The 23052-nt window shown below is 35.4% G+C and overlaps 1 protein-coding gene and 1 long non-coding RNA gene across 2 annotated transcripts; both read right to left on the bottom strand.

Annotated features, from left to right (window-relative positions):
- Positions 1 to 5301: 5301 nt before the first annotated feature.
- LOC115926689 lies at positions 5302 to 7683 on the bottom strand. The gene is made up of 2 exons (XR_004065212.1): positions 7450 to 7683; positions 5302 to 7039 (listed from the first exon to the last, which is right to left on the bottom strand). It is a non-coding gene; the product is annotated as an uncharacterized LOC115926689 (long non-coding RNA).
- A 161-nt stretch (positions 7684 to 7844) lies between these two features.
- Positions 7845 to 23041, bottom strand: LOC100893601 (serine-rich adhesin for platelets). Its single transcript, XM_030991764.1, has 13 exons — positions 22856 to 23041; positions 21832 to 21928; positions 21122 to 21265; positions 20431 to 20538; positions 19948 to 20082; positions 19106 to 19200; positions 17260 to 17329; positions 15000 to 16913; positions 14086 to 14196; positions 12983 to 13060; positions 12283 to 12340; positions 11684 to 11792; positions 7845 to 11142 (listed from the first exon to the last, which is right to left on the bottom strand). The coding sequence occupies exons 1-13, from the start codon at positions 22864 to 22866 to the stop codon at positions 10893 to 10895; spliced, it is 3180 nt and encodes a 1059-aa protein (XP_030847624.1). The 5' UTR covers positions 22867 to 23041; the 3' UTR covers positions 7845 to 10892.
- Between the last annotated feature and the right edge of the window lie 11 nt (positions 23042 to 23052).

Consider the following 23052-nt stretch of genomic DNA (forward strand, 5'->3'; position numbering starts at 1 on the left):
ATAAATTCTCGTTTTCCTGAGATAATTTTTCGTTTTCCTGAGATAAATTCTCGTTTTCCTGAGATAAATTCTCGTTTTCCTGAGATAATTTTTCGTTTTCCTGAGATAATTCCCGTTTTCCTGAGATAAATTCTCGTTTTCCTGAGATAATTTCCGTTGTAAAATGAACAGTTAAAATGAATTGAAAAAATACAATTTTCTTCTAATTTTATAACGTTTTGGCATCTGAATGCCCCCCCCCCCCCTGAGTACGATGTCATATATATTTACTGTAAATTGCGAGCGAGCGAAGAGCGCAATTAACAAATAAAAGACACTAGTCTTACTCGTACAAATTTAGGTACAATACCAATTTGGATGATAAATCTATCTTGATTCAAGAACACTTTATTAACAGACTGCCCGATTACAATAGGGGACAGCCCACGAGGCCGACGGCCGTCAGCCTAGGGCCTAAATCCAGTTTTAGGGGGGTATTCAGTTATTCACATCACCTTGTAGGTCTCAACATTCAATTGTCGAAATTCGATATATTTATGAAGATAATTATCAATTCCAAAAGGGCCTTAAAGGGGAAGGCCACCCTAAGAATATCTATATTTTAATAAAAGGAGACAAATAAGACAAAGTGATTAATAAAAGTTTGAGGAAAATCGGATATGAAATAAGAAAGCTATGAAATGTTCAAGTTTTAAACAAATTAAAATCGATCAAGAAAATCGGGAAATCTGTGACGTCACATGCGCCACTTATACAATAGAATGCAAAATAAAATATGAAAAATATGACATTTAAACTAAACAGAATATTTTATTTTGATGCACTCTTGATCGTAATAATTGCAAATAATCTCTGTGTTTGACAGCTCGATTCCTTCATCAAAACTCCGCGAAAATTGAAATTCCTATATTCTTTTGTATTCTATTGTATAGGTGGTCGCATATAACCTCATAGATTTCCCGATTTTCTTGATCTTTTATAATTTGTTTAGAACTTGACCAACATAGCAACAACTAATGTATGCAATTTACATTCTCACTATTGAAATGCAGTTATTTGAACAATTATTGATTGAATAGTTTGTCACTACGCACTTAAAAAGATGTGTGCACTAAATTTGACTTCATTATGAAACTGGTCGATTGGGCAATGAGATGTCGATATATTCTCAGGTTAAAATAGATTTGTAAATTCCAGTATACATGTAGCCTTCTTTATACATTTGTCTACGTTTTCACTAAGAAGCGTTGTCTTTTCCTCGCTCGTTTTGCTCGCTTGTACCATATAACCACCACATTTTAATCAGATTTGCTATCCAAATAATAGGTATTTTCCCCATACTTTCACTAAAAAAGTTCCAACTTTTCTCGCTCACTTGCACTATATACAACTGAAACCTAATTATGGGCAGCGAGATGTTGAATTGACAGCAAAAAAAATCAATCTAACTTCAAGTCAGAATTCAAGGCACATACCCTCCCACTGCCCCCAACTCCATGCTTCTCATTCTAATTTGTTTTCATTTTATTAGATGAGCGTGATACCAGAATAAATGGCATCTTCCCCCTCTTCTTTCTTTCTTTTCGATTTTCGTTTTATCGGTATCTTTTCTCTTGTCCTTTGTGTACTTCTTTGCGTAAGTACCTCTGTTATACACTCTCCCTCGTATGTCTTCCTATCTATATAAAATTCTTTCTATTCTCCCGAATTATCAACTTTTTTCATTCACCATCACTTCCTTTTTTCTCTCTGTTCTTTAATTCTTCTCCTCTCCTTTTAATTTTCTCTCTCTCTCTCCAATTTCTTTGCTCTCACTTTCCATCAATCTTCGTATTTCCACTGGCCCTAATATCTCAGGAAAACGAAAAATTATCTCAGGAAAACGAGAATTTATCTCAGGAAAACGAAAAATTATCTCAGGAAAACGAGAATTTATCTCAGGAAAACGGGAATTATCTCAGGAAAACGAAATATTATCTCAGGAAAACGAGAATTTATCTCAGGAAAACGAAAAAATTATCTCAGGAAAACGAAAAATTATCTCAGGAAAACGAGAATTTATCTCAGGAAAACGAGAATTTATCTCAGGAAAACGAAAAATTATCTCAGGAAAACGAAAAATTATCTCAGGAAAACGAGAATTTATCTCAGGAAAACGAGAATTTATCTCAGGAAAACGGGAATTATCTCAGGAAAACGAAATATTATCTCAGGAAAACGAGAATTTATCTCAGGAAAACGAGAATTTATCTCAGGAAAACGAAAAATTATCTCAGGAAAACGAGAATTTATCTCAGGAAAACGGGAATTATCTCAGGAAAACGAAATATTATCTCAGGAAAACGAAATATTATCTCAGGAAAACGAGAATTTATCTCAGGAAAACGGGAATTATCTCAGGAAAACGAAAAATTATCTCAGGAAAACGAGAATTTATCTCAGGAAAACGAAAAATTATCTCAGGAAAACGAAAAATTATCTCAGGAAAACGAGAATTTATCTCAGGAAAACGAGAATTTTTCTCAGGAAAACGGGAATTATCTCAGGAAAACGAAATATTATCTCAGGAAAACGAAATATTATCTCAGGAAAACGAGAATTTATCTCAGGAAAACGGGAATTATCTCAGGAAAACGAAAAATTATCTCAGGAAAACGAGAATTTATCTCAGGAAAACGAAAATTTATCTCAGGAAAACGAGAATTTATCTCAGGAAAACGGGAATTATCTCAGGAAAACGAAATATTATCTCAGGAAAACGAGAATTTATCTCAGGAAAACGAAAAATTATCTCAGGAAAACGAAAAATTATCTCAGGAAAACGAGAATTTATCTCAGGAAAACGAGAATTTATCTCAGGAAAACGAAAAATTATCTCAGGAAAACGAAAAATTATCTCAGGAAAACGAGAATTTATCTCAGGAAAACGAGAATTTATCTCAGGAAAACGGGAATTATCTCAGGAAAACGAAATATTATCTCAGGAAAACGAGAATTTATCTCAGGAAAACGAGAATTTATCTCAGGAAAACGAAAAATTATCTCAGGAAAACGAGAATTTATCTCAGGAAAACGGGAATTATCTCAGGAAAACGAAATATTATCTCAGGAAAACGAAATATTATCTCAGGAAAACGAGAATTTATCTCAGGAAAACGGGAATTATCTCAGGAAAACGAAAAATTATCTCAGGAAAACGAGAATTTATCTCAGGAAAACGAAAAATTATCTCAGGAAAACGAAAAATTATCTCAGGAAAACGAGAATTTATCTCAGGAAAACGAGAATTTTTCTCAGGAAAACGGGAATTATCTCAGGAAAACGAAATATTATCTCAGGAAAACGAAATATTATCTCAGGAAAACGAGAATTTATCTCAGGAAAACGGGAATTATCTCAGGAAAACGAAAAATTATCTCAGGAAAACGAGAATTTATCTCAGGAAAACGAAAAATTATCTCAGGAAAACGAGAATTTATCTCAGGAAAACGAGAAATTTTTTTTTTCTCCATGTCACTTCCGGGGCTCCGTACTTTATGGCCCGGTAAAAATAGTTACAATTTGAATTTGGCCTCGTCCACCATGTCGACGCCCAAAGAGCAATAGAGAGAGCAATAGAGAGAGAGAGAGAGAGAGAGAGAGAGAATGAGAAATGGAAAAGGGAAGGGGTGGGGCTACAGTCCCCTATATTTTAGTAGACACGTATATGTACCTCATCATTGCAAGACTGCACCTTTCAGAAATTTACTGGAGCTCTCGAATACTAAGGATATATTATAAATAATAATAATAATAATAATAATTCTCACACAAGGGGCGGCATTTGGGAATAATAGCCCCCCCCCCCCCCAGATTCGACTAAGTCCTACTTATCAAAGATTTTGAAAACAGTATATTACCATGCTATGTACTTGTATAGGCACTTCTTCCTACCCACGCCCTTGAGCCGCCCCGCATCACGGAAAATGCCCAACAATGAGGGTAGACTTTTGTGCCAGGATGTCTGATATATCACCAAATATTTCACTCACCTGTAAATGAACTATTGATTTCCCAAAGTCACAGTTGTTGCTATGCCAGACATCTTCATAAGCAGCAGAACAATTTTCTCATGCGTTTCAATTCATGCATGATTTTGTTCAGAACCCATACTTACTAAATATTAAAAGCACCTGCTATGCATGAATGTATATCAATGGTAGAATTAATTTGCATATTGGTTGTGGCTATGTCTGACAATGCCTTGCTAAGGTTTTGCATCTCAAGAACAACTTTTGTTCAAGAAGTATGCATAGCAGGTCTGTATTTCAACTAGAGACCCTTTCTTAAATCCCAACTGACAATAGAGTCTAGACCGGTTTACTAACATATTCAAATTTATGGATGTTTCTTTCCTGGGAACATATAGTGATGAGTTATTCCATTAACATGTTATTAATGAGTGAACTACAATACTTTGAATCCATTCTGCATACATTACGCATTGCTATGGCGGGAAAGGCTCTGGCAAGCTTTCTGGTTGTCAAGAACAACCTTTGTTTAAAAAGTATGCATATAATTTGAAGATGTTAGTAAAGCGGTCTATTCAACCATCATTGGACAATCCTATCAGATGCAACAAATGCAATATTCATACAAATATGAATATATTCCAGAATAGCCCATTTGAAAGCATTCAGTGGACTTATATATCGAGGAACACAGATGGTTCAGAAGGCAATATTAAATAAGTGTTGGGAGACCAAAATTCGACAAAAACTTTTATTGCAAAATTTCACTTAAATTGTATCATAATATGAAAGAGGATGTCATTAAAGACACACTTCTGCAAATATCCCCTCCCCAAAAGTGTGTTTGAAGACAAGTATTGATAACAGAATACATAATTTAGGTTTCCATGTACTCAGAAAACCTAAATTTTGTATTCTTTCATCAATATTCGACTTGAAACACATTTCTGTTTTGAAAATTCTTGCAGAAATGTGAATGACATCCTCTTTCATATTATGATACAATTTAGGTGAAATTTCGCCATCAAATTTTTGGGGCTCCCAACGCTTTAAAGAGGCTTTAAAGGAGAAGTTTTGTTTGCAACATGAAGTTGCATTTGATGAAAGAAAAATGAGAGAAAGAGATAAGTAATTGTTTGAGGATAATATAAGAATGGATATGAAAGTTTAAAGATGTACTTGATTAAGCAAGAATTGCACACGTTGCACTCCCTTGGGGGCAGTTTTTTTCTTAATATCTCTCAAGTTGTATCAACATTTCTAAAATAAATTCAAGTGCAAACGGATCGGATTGGCGAGCATGACAATAGACGTTTTTTAATAAAAGCAATACATTTGACAACATGACAAAAATTTGACAACATAGAAATATATTTGAGTAACTATATTTGATATATATATTACACAGTTTACCAGAAAATAAATAATCACCTATTCATTACTGTCTTCGTGTAGATTTGGATATAATATTGCCTATACAATACAGGGTATATTTCAAATTATTTCTACTCCAACTTAATGCTTTGTGTTCTAACTGGAATGATATTACATATACCCACAATTTCTGTCCAAATACAGGTCTATTATTGTCGGTTTGGAGCCACATAGACATTAAATCACTACCTCATATACATCAGATCCCTCTCAACAGTATTATACGTTCAGAAATTTAATCAGTTGGGAGTGGACACTGTCCAATGAGTCGAAATTAAATGTGATACTGACCATAACAATTACATGATTTGCAGGTTTTTTTGTTAATGGTACAAAAAATATACATGAATATTTCTTTTTTGCAGACCAATTTGTTCTTTGATGCAAAATATGGATATTACACACAATGAATATGTATTTACTTGAGATAAATATTACATTGCTTTTAGGTCTCTTTCAAAACCAAGGTTCCGTTTCTGTTGGCCGCTAGCTTTAAAATACTTCTGCTACTACAATTATGTAGGCTGACTACAAATATTGACACTATAACAACTGCTATAAATACTACAACCACTAAAAATACTATAACCGCTACGAATACTTCTATTACGAGTTTACTACTACTACATGTACTACTACTACTACTACTACTACTACTACTACCACTACTACTTACACTGCATGAGTGTTCTCAATCATGCAGTCTATTGGCAATTAACTGTTTCATCTTTTGGAAAGAAGGTCAAAAAGCCTGCTTCTAATAGTAATACCACATTTCTATCTTTTCTTCTACTATGTATACATCCTACAATGCACTAAATCCAGACAGGCCAAATATCTTGTGCTCTTTACTTATCAAATAAGTTTAGAAGTTAAACCACATACTGAAATGTTAGTGCAAAATATCTCCATATTGCTTACAAAGTCTTTAAATGGTGCTTTTCTGTCTTTTCAGAGACATCTATTCTATGCAACAACAAAAAAGGAAATGAAAAGTATAGATGACACCTTTCTGACTCTCAACAGAGAAAATGTTTCAGTTTCACTTGAAAGGCCATTTTAGATTTAGTTTGTGTGTAACACAATCTTAACCCACAGAAATCCAACATAAAAAGGCATATGATTTATATATCATGAGCTATGTGGGACTGCATGTGAATTGAAAATGTGGGGGTAAAAATCATGCATAAGAAAACACAGCTTTCCATAAAAACCAGTTCAAAAGGCACAGACTAAAATATCAACAAAGTTTCATTTTACCATTCAGGTGTATGTCTGACACGTGCTCCAGCGAGATTTGCTCGGTGGTCAATATCCAAACACTACTACAATTCTCAAACTTCTAACCCGAGACCCACAAAAATACCAAACCATATAACCCTTATCCTAAAGCTAACCCGATACCTAATTGCTACCCAATATACCTTTTGACGAAATGAAGCCTGGAGTAGTTGTCGCCAGAGCATATGTCGGGCCATCTACTGTTGGGTGTTTGAAAAGTAGCATTCAACTGCATTACAGAATCATATTGGGATTAAACATAAACATCTAAATATGACAATTTATTTTAATTCTGTCTTCTTAACAAACGGCCCCTTTAAAGGTAAAGACCAGTTATGGTCTTGCGATTGCATTGTGAAAGAAACGTTGTGGAATTGATCAGAAAAGGTTGATCATCTAGCATATAAGTATTGGTGTACTGTATTGTACTGCACGGTTTTGGAATCATCAAAATGATAAGAAATACGGCCCAGTCTTCGTAAAGTTACAAGCACTGTACACAGAAAGATGTATATGGGACTATACGCACACGCGCGCGACACGTGCGTTTATCTCTCACAGACCATGTAGACAAACAATTTACCAAATATATCAATTAGTAGGCGGTTTCCCGGCAAAATTGTTATCATCATGTATTAGTCAAAACATTTTCTTTCACATGATTGGTAATAAGAGCTTCCATTTCATTTTTTGAAATTGGGGCGTTTCTATTACTGGTCTTTACCTTTAAGACAATTTGATGATAAAATAGTTTAAGTTCCATGCATGGAGCCTACCAATCGGCCAGCCAAATATACATTTCTCTGTCAGAGAAAATTGTCGGTTTGGAGCCAGAAGGGCATTAACTTTGTATTAAAGTACAGGAGTCAACATCCTTCTGGCTCCAAAAGGGTTCTTTAAAGGCTGTCTGTACTAGTTTGGCCAGGGGGGATTAGACCACCCAGTTTGGTCACTTACAGGTGGCTATCTCATCAATTCATTTCTCAATTAACATCAGGAAAAGAGGATCATGGGGGACCAATGGTCACCGATTAGGCATTGTCTTCTATATAGAGGGAGCAAGTAGCTAAAAGTAGTACAGTGGGGCTTTAATCTTATTAAACAATCCACAATGCCAAATACTGGTAGGTTGCTCTTTTTATTAATTTGTATTGATTCAAACAAGATTTTACACCAACAATAATGTCCACCTTCTTGAATTTTGGACAATGGTAACCTGCATATTTCAGAGGTGGAAATAGTAAATTGCACAAAGCACTTACATTAAAACTTTCCTAAATGAACTATACATGCAATGTACACTTTTGGCTATTGCAGCAGCCGAGTTTTTACAACACATTAACTATGCACATATTGAAATAAGGCAGAAAGTCTGAAAATAGCTATTTTTTGGTTTCATAGTTTAAGTATTATCAAAGTATACATATCAAAGCATAGATTTTCATATATCAACAAAATTCATTTTGTGACTTATGTACAGGATGGAGTGACAAAAACTGCAATTTCTTTAAAAAACAAGATTAAAAATAATATGTTATATGTAGATGTCACATAATAGGCAGGGATCCTACTTCCTTTTATTCTAGGAATTACTAGACTGAATACAAACTTGGAAAACCTTGTCCGAAATGATAATCACGGTTAGTATTCTAAAAATATAATTTCAAAATGCCATCTACGTTACAGGTATAATATGCACAAAATTGGGGTTAAAAGGAAGAGAAAGGCAGTGTCAGTTACAATATAAAAACCATTATCAAAGACTCAAAGACTTAAATATGAACACAGAAATTGAAAAGGTGGACCAACTACCGGTATGCTATGAACTAGGTTAGGAGATACTATGTATACGTGTCAGTTATATTCAACTACCTTTACATTGCAGTCTCCATTTTTGTTTTAAAAGATAAAAGAAAGTAATCACAAAAGTCATCAACTGTATTATACATTTGAGATAGATACAGTATATTTGCGACTGTTATTATACATATACCTTTAACTATGGGCGTAAATCCTTACGTAATACCTATTGTTCAGGGGGGGGGGTGATCTATTCATTCATCCCCCCTGAACAATAGGTATTATGTAAGGATTTACGCCCTTGCCTTTAACACATAGTCTAAATGTTTGTGATATGTTCAAATAGACAAAAAAACTTGTAAAGGTGACTCAAGGATGCATTGAACTATTAAAACCAAGAGATACAAGTATATTGCACAACACCTGTTGCTTTGGAATGTTCTATTGAGGTTCATTAAAACATCTCTGGTATGAAATAAACATGGAATCTACATTCTCATGTTAATTACATTCTCAGGTTGATTACATTCAAGGCTTGTACATTGTAAGTTGCATGCATGGAATGTCTTTTCTGCTCAAGGTAGGAAAACAATATGGTGTGATACAGGTTGTGGTTGTATTGGTTGACCTTTATGACAACTAGGTCCGCCTTCCTGCCTATTTAGCAAAAATTAGCATTACAATATACAAGAGGAAGATTTGTTCGGGTGCTAATTCTACACAAGTTCACCTGTTATTGATATCTGTACCAGCTTTCAAACATTTTTTAGTTGCAAAATCTTAACAGTTTTGTTAACACCTTTTGTGTACAAACCATTTGAACTGACACATAGCATGTACCAAATTTTGTAGAAAAAAATGATAACAGAGTAAAATATCTCCCCTTAGATTTAGTGATTTTCTTGTATTAACGATTGTTGCACTGAAATAAAGAAAACTAAATGCCAGACATTACAATTTTGTCTAATTCAGCACCTATGGAATTTTGATATGTTCTATTCATTAAATGATAATACTACCTGCCACTTTTCCACTTTGAAAACAGGCAAAATACAGATTTAGACTAGGTAAAAACAGTTGTATGGTCATCATGTTTATGTGCAAATGTATATGACTACCACAGACAAGTATAAATGCATTTGGCAATGTTCAGTTGTGAAAGCTTTTAGAATGAATATATGAATATCAACATCATATAGCACACATCTATTTTTTATCAGTAATAACATGTCAAAATCAGTTTTAGTTCACATTATTTTTTTCAGAACAGATTTCCACTTTGTTACCAAATATACTTGTTGCATACAATTTTTTCTTCTTCAGAATGTTATGAAGTCAAGTAGTCAACAAAAGTAAGGTGAAATACATAGTAACTAGATTATAGAACGTGCATACATGTACATCTACCTCAACATAATGCTGAATTTGAATAAGGTACTGGAGAATATATGCCATGAGTTTCCGAATTCTGATATATATCTGCATAACAAATTGACAGGATCAATAAAGTGATCACATGTTCTTGTGTATACTAAAATACTTCATCATTTGGCAAGGGCACATACAAACATTCTTTGTTTTTTCTCCAATTTTGCAACAATGAGGGGGGGGGGGGGGGTGGGTCCAAGTCATTTTACATCTTTTAAAGTGCATTGCCAGAGGATATTTTTTTCTCAACTTTCCTTTCAAAATTTCTGTTGGCAAATCCACAATTGTTGTTGGAAAGTTTGATGGTTTATCTTTCGCATAAAACTTTACTTCATGATGCATCAGGCAATCGTGAAATAGAAAAACAGTAAATCGGTAAGAGAGGATATTGCAAAACGATCCATTCATATTTTTTTAGAATTCAGTACGATACATTCACATACTTATCCACAATACTTGCATACGAAACAAGACATAGACAGCTATGCTGTAAGTATTGAATATGTTCAAGATAATACATTGGCACAAGTGCACTAGAGAATATATTATTTGTGTGCTTAAACATCAAAAGGTTCCATGAAATCTGTCTTTCTTGCATTGCTGCCATGTGTCTATCAAAAACACAATTCAATATAATTATTCATATCAAACTTCATTACATACAATTCCTCTTGAATATCTACCAATAAATTAACAATACACCACTATTGCATATGACTAAAATCGAGCTGCATTTATTCAGATTTCCCATACAATAAAATACATGAATTTGATTCATTTACATCACAAATACCACAAAGTAATTGTTATATAAAATCTGTAACAATTGCTATGGCAGGCATTGCATGCATTCCAGGGTAGGAAGATGATGATGATGACGATGATGATGATGATGTTGATGATGATGATGATGATGGTGGTGGTAATGATGACGAGATGCTAAATAAACCTGATGCCATGATCTTTTAAAAGCATCTTCTCTGCTTGGACCTCTAGCTTCCCCTGTCTTGTTGCCATGGCAGTTGCTGCCTGCATTACGGGAGATGACGACGCAGATGAAGGCGATGATGATGATGATGATGACAGCAATGACGATGTCGATGTGGTAGTGTTTGATTGCGCCTTCAGTGGCTGAAAGTAAGTCTGGTAGGCGTCATTTTGACTCCCTATCACTGTGCTGTGCTGACCTCTGCAATAAAAACAAAAAAACAAAACAAATACAAATATGACCCTATGGAATATATTCTAAGTCCAGAAAAATGAAGAGTACAAGTATAGTTTCTGCCTCTGTCTTTGTGCACACTGTTGTTGTTGCTGTTGCCATGTCAGTGGCTACTTAACCTTATGACTCAAACTAATCAAATAAAAAATAACACAACTAAAACTGGGAAGTCTAGCATCTCCAATAAAAAAGGAAGAGGGGAAAAAAACATACCCAAACCCCCTTTTTTTTAAATGGTTTTCATGAATATGTATAATCCATATAAATTTAGAGAATTTAAAAAAAATTATTACTGAGAGCACAAAAAAGGAAAGAAAGGTATGGAAAAATAAGAATAAAGATATTTACATTACTGGAAAGCGAGAGAAGGATATATTCTTCAGCCTCAGCATTCTTCCTGATAAACAGATTTTGAGGGACACTTTAATGAGAACCACTGAAAGAACCGGCATAAAAATTGAATTGCATCAATGATCCATTGTCATTGCTTTAGTCATATTACACATACCTCATCACAAGATGGCTGACATGCTCTTTGGAGAGGAACGTTTCATGCATGGCATCCACAACATTCACAAACTCTCTATTCTGCGTTGTCATGACACTGGTTGTATTAGCTGGAGAGAGAGAGGGACATAAATATAGATTTAAAATTGTTCAAAATATCACCACTGTTTAAGTTAAGTCATATTGCTATAGTATTTGAAGATGATTAGAACTTATAAGACAAAAATGGAAAGTGTCATTTACTTTGACAGAATACTTAGAATAATACATATTTTGTTTTACTCTTCCTGGCTTTGCAAACAATTTACACTTTTTCATTTCCAGAAATATCTCATTCTTTCAAAATAGTCAAAAATTAATTCTTCACAGCCATACAAATACATGGAACCAAGACAAAAGTGATATATATATGAATAGAGATACATGTAGTTATATGTCCAATGCATGTTAAGAGTATAAATATTAGACAGTTATTGCTCAACTTCCTTTTCTTTTAGAAAGCAACTTCAAGTTTGGCCAAGAGATGGCGCTATACCGCTTTCCTCCTTGGTAGTGGGATAGCTATGAGTATTCATGGTGGTATGAAAAACAAAGGCTTACTTTTCACTGACTTCTCATAAGGACTGAACTGGAGAAAGTTGTAAAGCTGATCTTGTTCCTAAGGAAAAAGGAAAAAAAATATAGATAGTAAGACTGCAGAAAAAGAAGATGAAACAAAACTTTTGATGTTCATGTTACAATATAAGTCAAATATTCTGTGGAATACTGTTCAACTCTTCTTTAAACAAGTCAACAGCCTCCTTAATATTCCTTTTGAGAGAGAGAGAGAGAGAGATTTGGGAAGAAGAAAGAAGTATGAAGAGAGAAGAGAGAGAGAGAGATAGTGGGAGATTTGGGAAGAAGAGAGAAGTATGAAGAGAGAGAGAGAGAGAGAGAGAGAGTGGGAGATTTGGGAAGAAGACAGAAGTATGAGGAGAGAAGTATGAGGAGAAAGAAAGAGCAAGAGAGCGAGAAAGAGAGAGAGAGAGAGAGAGAGAGAGTGGGAGATTCAGGAAGAAGAAAGAAGTATAAGGAGAGAGAGCGAGAGGGAGAGAGAGAGAGGGAGAGATTCAGAAAGAAGTATGAAGAGAGAGAGAGAGAGAGAGAGAGGAGGACAGAAGAAGAGGGTAAGGATCAAACATCGGATCATTAGTTACTAAACCATGTAGCGTCTCGCATTACTACAGTGCTAACGGGCTATCTGGATTTTAACGTATATGCTATTCTTTAATATTACACAATTATCAACTCGTATTCCTACCTGATTTGTCGCCTTATCGCCCAGGACTTGCTGAAGTTCAAGTTCCAGATCTGCCAGTTTGATGACAAATGACTGCCACTGCAAGCAAAATCAGTATACAAGAAAAACTGTCGATGTTAGTGTTATGATTGTACTTTAAAGTTACATGTACATGTATTATCAAACAATTTGACATAATCCTTAAAGCAGTTAAATTGCTTATGACTATCGAAATTTCATACAATGTACTCCCCCCCCCCCATAAAAAATATAGTTTAAAGACATTTTAAGAAAAATACATTCAGTATTGAAGAAGAAAAAAAAAAGTTGATTTTCAACATATATCCAATGATAATTCTACTCATACCACACTGCAAATTATTGTTTAGAAAGAGAAATGATTCCAAAGGAATTACTTGAGAAAGCATAGCGTTCACAAATATTCTTTCTTCATCTTTTTAACACACGCTGTACAGACACCCATGAAGGTCATGTCTTCAAGATCAAAGACCCTATCTCATGAAAATACAACTTTATATTCACTGAAAGCTGAATGAACATAGAATACAAATATAAAGGAATAACAATTATTTTTCTTTTCATAAAAGCCTGATTGTCAGTACCACTCCACATTATGAGTGAACAGGGGTCAAATTCACCACAGTTACAGTGATGACATAATATGTGGACTAAATTGGCTCACCTATTAAAGCTGAGGTGATGAGCCGTACTTAATTAATTTTTTAATGCAAAGTCATTGTAAGTATACATTCTCCACATAAGATGATTTCATCAAGTCGATTTTCCAATTCTGATTTTGAGTTTTCAGAGAGCTGACGAACATTGAAATAGTATATAATTGATATTATTGTATTTAATTCATCTATTTCATTTTTCACTTCTGACATGGTCTTTAAGAACCAATGACATAAAATGATGTCCAACTCTAAAAACCCAGGGCCCTGTTTCATAAAACTTGCTATCAATAGCAAACTACAATAACTGTTATAAGCTACTGAAATTGTGGCATTTGATTGGCTGGGAGCAAATTTGTCATAGAATATTAGAATCTGTTATTGATAACAAGTTCTATGAAACAGGCCCCTGATTTATCCTACACTCACCATGCTGCGGAGTCTACTCTTATCTTGGATCCAATCTTTCTCTCCCAAGAAGATCAGCATCACGTCGGAATGTGCTTGGACATAGAGGGAGACATTCACCATTCCCTCAACCTAAGGAAATATAACAATTACAGAATATAATAACTTTGAATTAATTTATATGTATTTGATTATTCTTTTTGTCAACAAAAAGAAAAATTATTTCTCATGGTACACAAGAAAAATACAAATCGTGTTTAGTCACTTTTTTTTTTTGTCTTTAAAAATGATAACCGACATGTACACAATTGTGCCTTAGTTTGTTATGATATTTTTCTGAATAGGGAAAGACCTGCGCGTTCTCTCTATAGATCTGTCTGTCTGTCTGTCTGTCTGTCTGTCTGTCTGTCTGTGTGTCTCTCTGCCTGTCTGTCTGTCTCTCTCTACTGCATACAGAGTCCTCTTTCTTCCCTCTACCTCACCGATATGTTTACTATCACAAGTGCACTTTTCTGAATTTGATTTTGTATTTGTATTACTTGTTGAAAAATGAATGTATTTTTTTTTCCTAATTGCATGCCATGTGAGGTGAAGAATACACAACATACATTTCCAAATAGCACGCATTAAAGCAGATCAAACATAAATTATCCGAGATTAAAATAGGAAATCTATTAATTCCAGTTGGACGCCTTATTAATCTCTGCTGGATTGCAATGCCAATACTGCACAATGCTTAAAATATAAACTACATGGACCTTTGAGGTCGGTTTATACAACGTTAATTACGGTACTAAAGGAACATGTCTACAAAGACCACCTTTTTTCAAAGACTACTTTTTGTGTTTCCCTTGGGCGGTCGCTATAGACAGGTTTGACTGTATATCTAAATTCATTCTCTGTCTTAAAATTCATGAAGTCATGTTGAATCTTACCTTGGTTGTTTCTTCCTCTGAACCTCCTTGAGAGACTCCTTTCTTTCCTGGAGTGGGTGAAGTGACGCTCAGACTTGACCTTGAACGAGTCCACCCCCTCCTCCTGGTGCCATCTGCTCTGACAAGGATTCCTGTAGGGGACTGCTGACTATCCTCAGGCTGGTCAGAAGCTGCAGTATCTCTATGGAGGTCATGACTGTCTTGGTCTAGGACCGGAGAATTCCTATACCCTGGTCCTTGGTCATTAGTGGATTGAGCAGCGTGGGAGTTGGATTGCTTGGTGTGATCAGAGTTGTCAGTGTGCAGTGCTGAGTCTGTACCATGATGTGTCCAATCATGTTGTCTCGATGCAGCTGCAGATGCATCACTGGGCTGTGATCTGCTTGGATTCCTTGAAGCGTTGGGAGTACTGTATTCTGGGACTGAAGAATAGTCCATGTTTCCTTCATGTTTGGCAGGGTTGGGTTCAGTTCCCTGTTGTTGAACGGTGTAGGAATGTCTGAAGGATGGCTGTTGTTCACCACTGGCTCTTCGTGACAACTGCTGCATTACCGGTGTCGGCTCCTGACTCAAAGAATCCCTACTATGGCTGTTGTTTTGGCTAAGAGTAACAGATTCCTGGACGTTCCTAAACGTCCTACCATCAGCACCATTCTCAAGTCCAGCTGCCTGTCTAGATTCATCCGCACCAACGTCCACCTGATCTAAACGCTCGGTATCATCCTGGAGCAGAATGTTGCCATTGTCATCTGCCAATGGCTCTAATCTCTGTCTTGACATTACTGCATTGCCTGAAGAGTCAGAATGTTCTGGAGATGACTCACTGTCCAGGGGGTTGATATGGATCTCAAAGGGTTCATCTTCAAGATTTCCCCCATCATAATTCACTTCCACCTTTGGCAGAAGAACTCCATCAATACCACCTGCACTCAGTTCAGATACTGCTGTTGAAATGACAGCATTACTAAAGGTTCCTGCTGCACCAGAATGGTCTTTCTCTGCAGTCTTCGAGCAGCTTTGATCATTGTAACTAGCGATGTTGAGTGACGGTGCAATGGTTCCGATACCAGAGCCATCAATACTCTCTGTCCCCACATCCTTACTTACACTAGAAGATGAACCACCGTTGCGGGAACTGAAGTTCTTAACATGATGTTCTCTACAAATAATGTCTTCGTGATGATTAATAATACCATTAACCTTGTTGTCTTTGGTGTAAAAGGCAATACTGGTGGCTCCTTGTTTACTATGTTCATGATTTACTTTGTTATGCCTATCTATATTCTCTTTGTTTTCCCTACCTTCTCCATATTCGTTGATACCTATTGTCCCCTTGGCTTCTACGTGCGTAACATCTGTGACCTTAGCATCTCCGCATAAATGTTCTTGCCTTCCATTCTCCTTTACATCACCGTTCCCCCTGCATCTTGAGGCAATTAATGGACTCTTGGTTCTACTCTCCCCTTCTGTTGAGGATCCTACAGCTTTACTCTTATCGCCCTCATTACCATGGTGAGCGTGATGTCGTTCAGAGTCCATACCTGCATCGCTGGTCTCAGTAAATTGGCCTATGTCATCACTGCTTTCTGGAGAACTACTCGTTCTCTGACCAGCATCACTCTCAGAAGACTCTATATTGCACATATTACTCCCATCTTCCTTGAGTTGTGGTAGATGTGGTGGTGGTGTTGCTTGCTGCGGATGCCCTTCTCTTGACGTTGACCCTTCTCTTCTTTGACTCGTTTCAACCATTGCCGAAGCTTCCTCTGACATAGCATCGCCTTCTCCAGACTCCACGTTAATTGCACTGTCCTGTTTAGCAAACAGTTTGTACTCTTCCTCATGAAGGTAGATGGATAAGATTCGCACACCGAAAGGCAAGTCGAAATCTGTTGTGATCTTTTCACCTGGAAACTGTAAAATACAAACAAATACAAGAAAAGACAATGAATTTTTTTCTTGAATCGTGGATGAATTGTATGGAAGGTGAAATAATGCTCTGTTATTTTAACATCCATTAGATGGCACATTAGACCATTCAGCACATCACAATTAATTTCCTTTTCTAATCGCCAACCGATGGCACATTAGACCATTCAGCACATCACAATTAATTTCCTTTTCTAATCGCTCACGGTATGATAAAATTTATTTGGGAAGCTCCTTGAATGGGTACAATGTAATAAAATTGCACTTTTCAGCAAAAAGAAAATAGGAATTTCAAAAAATAAAAATATAAAAATAATATAGATATACTCACAGGGTTTTGTGAAGCCTTGACAAGAAGCAACCTTCTCATGAGGTCAGAGGTCAACTGTGAACACAGCACCCTTGGAGAAATCAAAGACAAAATATTGATTCAGATTAAAAATGGAAACAACGTCTTAAATGCCTTACCGGTACTTTGTATTTGAAGAACCTCATGTCAGGGAAAGAGTCTGAAAGGCCCACTGCACTACTGGTAGCTACTTGCTCCCTCTATATAACAAATAATGCCTAATCGGTGACCATTGGTCCCCCATGATCCTCTTTTTCTTATGTTAACTGAGAGCTGAGTTGATGAGATAACCACCTGTCCAGTGACCTTGCAGAGCGGTCTAATCCCTCCTGTAAACTACGGCAGATAAGCTTGAAAATACTTTGATCAGATCAGGATAAGTTTAAAGTGTACCAATCACCTAAAACATTCATTTTTAAACAGCTAGAATGTATAAAATAAACCTCAGAAAAACTTCACCTTGCTTGCTATGGGCTAATGGATTAGGAGTATCAAGCAATAAAGAATAGCATACAGTGGCACACAAGTCATACTTGGGTTCTGTGCGAGCCCTATATTATGCGAGCGTGTACGGGTGCGTCAAGTAGTCTACTCAATACTCATAAGTCGCATTTATGTTAATTGGTAGAGTACATAAACATGCAAAATGTCTTTACAAAAGTAATATTTGGGGCTCATATTTTGAACATGGTGTTACCAATAACACTACTAAATATACAAAACAAATATCTGATGGTGATTGGCACATATTAAGCTACATTCCTGATGAACATTTAGCGAAGAAACAGATTCACAATTGGTATAAAATGGATAATACAAGGGACTAGGCAATATATAGGTGCACATCTCAAATCAGTTGTGGTTAAATTACTGGATAATGAATAAGGTTGTCTAAGCATAGGATTCAAATCAATAATGTATTACTAATAGCCCAGTAGCCAAAGATCATTTCCAATAATTACTTCATCACTGATCAGGTGTTTTTTTTCCTAATCATGAAAGAGATCATTGAAATATGTATTACCCTTATCATATCCAAACATAATACTATCAACAAACTGAAATCCCTCTTAATCAAACATCGATTTGAGATATTAGCAACCCCCTGCCTTCCCCTTAAACAAACACAAATGTGATATAATGGGGCTGAGCTTTGAACTAGAGAAACAGACTCCTTATCAAAACAATCGCCAACATTCAAACAGTGAGAGAACCTTGAAACGTAGTTTATCAAACAATGAGGGAACCTTGAAACGTAGTTTATCAAACAGTGAGGGAACCTTGAAATGTAGTTTATCAAACAGTGAGAGAACCTTGAAACGTAGTTTATCATTTGGGTCAAAGCTCAAAACCACTCAGTCACAACTTTGTTTTCATTTGAAGATAAGGTATCAGCCCTATTTTTGAATATTCAACAGAACAGAAGAAAAATCCTCTTCTTTCATTTACATGTTTGTGACTTCAAAGTACACAGTGTAAAACCATCGTCATGACAATCCATTGCAAGGCATGACAGCTTGTGAATACTATCAACTTTAAAATATTAGAGTGAATTTCCGTACAAAAGCAGAACATTAACGAAATGACAACATAAGAGAGAAGCACTTATAATTAATAGATTCTGAAGCAGTTTATCATTCCATTACTTTGGCATTAATCTCATTTCTATTTAGGGGACAAAAATACACATTTTTAAAATGTCTTCTTTTTACTAACTACACGAGAAGGAATCTACTGAATATTGTAAAACAAGTTCTTTGTCTGATTTCATAAAACTATATCAATAGACATGACTATCTTGCATATGATGAATATAAAAAGGACTCACTTATTTTTGTAGAGAAGACAACCAGCTAGTAACCATGGCTTCTGTTTCAACCACTGCAAAAGATGGGAACACTTGAGAAAGATCTGGCCGCACTTCTACAAAGAAAAAAGAAAACATAAGCATTAAAGCCTATCTGCACTAGTTTGGCCAGGAGGGATTAGACCTCCCTGCATGGTCACTGACAGGTGGTTATCTCATCAAATAAGAAAAAGGGGACCATGGGGGACCAACGGGTAAAGCTTTATAGGCATTGTTTGCTATATAAAGATGACGCAAGTAGCTACAAGTAGTGCAGTCCCGCTTTAATTAGTAAGAATATTTTGCTTTATTCACTTACAAAAATAGAGGAAAATAGGGCAATAAATTTGTGGTTCCCTAAAGCTACATGTAAATGTAAATATGAAAATTGGGACTACAATGCTTGCTTAAAAATTATATTGAATGTAAATGAACACAGAAAGTGTACATCCTAACAGACAGCACATGTAGTAAGCCAATACATGTACAATAATGTAAACCAAATTCTACAAGAATAATCACCATACCTAAGTCTTTGAATAGGGCAATTTGATTTTTCTTGGGCAATTTACTTCCATCATTTCCCCTTCGTGGCCAGTCAATATTATTGTTTAAAAGTTGAAATTAATTCATGTACTGCAAAAAAAAAAAAAAGGGGGGGGGGGCACTTGTTAGCCTCAGATTAGGGTAGCAAACAGTTTTCAATTAGGTTTGATTTAGGGCCACAGTTGCAGAGTTGAAGTTAGGAACTTGACTGACAGTGCAACAAATCGATCTAGAATTGATTGTCGATGGAACATGTGTTATACAATCAAGTTTATTACCTTTGGTAGCTCTATGGTGGGCACTGCATGGAAGATTGTCTTCATGCTGTTGCCATAGTGACGGATGAATGGCAAGTAACAATTCCATATGGATGACATCTGGGAAGAGAATGTTTCTCTGTTGCCACGGCAATGCTATCAAAATCAATGCATGAACATATGTTCATGAGAAATAGATGAATATTATTCTTACTGTAATGTTACTTTTATCTCTACTTCTGTCTTATATAGTTTTCTCATCTGAATTACTAAGATCATGATGCAGTAAGGTTAAGTTACTATGTTGGTCCGAGACCGGAGAAAAAGAGAGTTACAGATTCTATTTCTTATTTTAGCACTAGATAAACTCACATTTATCATTACAATAATTATCATCATCATCTTCACCATCATTATTGTTATAATCGTTACCAAAATAATTATAATTATTGTCATAATCATTATCATACTAAAATAAATTCATAAATTTATATATCAAATTACCTTCAAAAGTCTTGTAAAAGAGCCATGATACATGCAGAAGACATCATAAAGATTTCTCATCATCCCTATGGCAACCGTATCTGATACTTTAGGGTCATGTGCCAAGGCCTAGATAGAGAGTGAGAGAGAGAGAGAGAGAAACAAAAATACCAGAGGATAAATGCAAGATCCTTCTGGAAATTGATGTTATGTCTGTGTGATAAAATTACCAAATAGAAACCATGGGGGTGTTTCACAAAGACTAATATCAACTTTAGTTGGACTTGAACTTTGGTAGGCCATTCATGCCACTAATTGCTTTCACCATTGGTCTCTCAATTATGATCTTTAGATAATAATTTTTACTTCAATAATAAACTATAAAAATAGTAAATTCTGTAGATTTGTGACCACGATTTGTACGTCCCTTGAGAAATAGTTAGAGGAACTAGTGGCATGAACGGCCTGCAATAGTTCAAGTCCAACTTAAGTCGATCTTAGTCTTTGTGAAACACCCCCCCTGGCCCCTGGAATACTAGCACTTTATGTCTATCATAACTTACAAAAATGAATCCTACACATTTGCATTTTCTGTCCCCTTGCATGCAATAAATTGAAAAGTATGTATTGAAGATCCGTTCACACATAAAATAATGCTTTCTGATAAACGTAATGTCAGTCCGGCCAGAACGCATTTAATCAATTTACTCACCAGAGTGAAATTACCCTCATGCAACGTCGCCAGTTTCATCTTTCTGAGTTTGTAGATCCTAGGCTCAGACGAACATAAGATCTTCATGAAGTTGACCATTCCCATCAGCTGTCCGCATAGCAAACATTGGGTGTCGATTGGAAACTAAGGTAGCCATTAAACAAAACAAACATTTAAAACAGTGAGTGATGAAATATACGTGAGTCAATTTGAAAAGGTAGGCTCTACTAGCAAATACCAATATTTTACTCATACTGTATGTACAAGAACACTCGTCTCCCGTGCACAAAGTTGGTGGTTACTAACAATGCTGATTTGAAGAGAACAAAATCTAGTGGTACGACCTGAACACTGGGAGAAAATCAGGTGGAATGCCAAACGCCCAATGAATAGATATCCTAAATTAATTCTTGAATTTTCCACACACACAAAAAAAGAAAAAAAACAATCAACTTATTGGAACCAAATCAAAAAGCTATTCTAGAATTCTTAAAAGCTAAAAACTTTTTGAAGGAATTGTTAATAAATCTTACTCCATTTAAAACCAACATTTGTCAACCTTACAGCGTGCCAACTCCATTTCAACATGTCTCATTTAAAAAAATTATTATTAAGCCATATTGTCAACTATTACTTTACTCTAACACCTCATAAGATACTCTAATTACATGTAGGCCTTCATATTTTTTATCGCCCTTTATGATGCTTACATTTTGAGGATAGAAGTATGCTATAGCATCCTTTGGGTCGTCTGCTTCTCTCTGTACGACAGAGTGATCGTAGATGAAAAATAATTGATCTAAACGTCTGTAACAAATCAAAGGAGAAATCAAAATACATCAATATATTCTACAGTCTACAATATATTTGCACAACAGAAAAAGAATGGTTAAAGAAAATTTGTTAATTTATTATTTGATGTGTGTACATTTCTTTCGCTTTATGAACTATTTGATTATCTTCCATTAACTCAATATATATGTCACATTTTAGGCACTCTCTCAATGACTGGGCCACTGATCTAGTACATGTACATGTACATGTATATACCGGTAATATATACACTGCACTATACATGTATGTAGTTTTGTATATAGCGCATAGCTACCATTGTCATGCATTAACAATAAAGTCTCCTCTTCTTCATCTCCTCTTCTTCATTTCCTTTTCTCATTGTTTTTCTTCTTCTTATTTTCCTTCTTCATCTCCTCCTTTTCTCTTCTCCTCCTTTTCTTTCTCCTTCTTTTCTTTCTCCTTCTTTTCTTCCTCCTTCTCCCTTTTCTTCTTCTCCTTTTTCCTTTTCATTCTTCTTCTTCTCTTTTTCTTCTTTCTCGTCTTTCATTTGTTTCCTTCAATCCAGGATATAATTAATTTTCTTGCGTTTGTACAAGGAGTCAGTCATACAATCAATGACAATGTCCTTGAAAACATTGAGAATGAGTTGTCATAAATTGCACCATGCAATAAATCTAGTCATCTCATAATTGTAATCACACATGCTTCTCTCATAAGTCTCATTACTCTACATTTATTAGACTATAAGATTAATAAGACTAAGACTAGTAGAGTAACATATGAACATATGACTGAGCAAAAATATCATAGGTCTAAGTCAATGTTATTAATATAATTAAATCTCATTAAGCCTTTAAGGAAAACAAACTAAAAGGGGTCTAGACTAGATCTAAAATTGTAAAAAAGAAGACTGAAACTGAAAGAGAAAAGATTGATCACCGTCTATCCATGGTTAGTTTCTATCTTCTGGCCTCAGCATTGCTCAACAGCTTGCATTCCATTTCCAAATTATGATCCTCATTCAAATCAAATCCACTTCTAAATGACGACTTGTGGTCTGCAATCTGCACAATGCCAATGTAGATCTACATGTATGTATGAAGGAAATGACCACTTCATTTCATTTTGTACATGCA

Source organism: Strongylocentrotus purpuratus, unplaced genomic scaffold, assembly GCF_000002235.5.
Source record: "Strongylocentrotus purpuratus isolate Spur 01 unplaced genomic scaffold, Spur_5.0 spur5_scaffold_2, whole genome shotgun sequence".
Classification (NCBI taxonomy): Eukaryota; Metazoa; Echinodermata; class Echinoidea; order Camarodonta; family Strongylocentrotidae; genus Strongylocentrotus; species Strongylocentrotus purpuratus.

Excerpts from the sequence above, each read along its gene's own strand:
- LOC100893601 (XM_030991764.1), bottom strand. Across the intron at positions 19,201-19,947 it reads CCACCATAGAGCTACCAAAG|AAGTGCGGCCAGATCTTTCT; the intron begins GTAATAAACTTG and ends TTTTCTTTGTAG. Across the intron at positions 11,143-11,683 it reads GTCAGCCATCTTGTGATGAG|AGGTCAGCACAGCACAGTGA; the intron begins GTATGTGTAATA and ends TTTTTATTGCAG.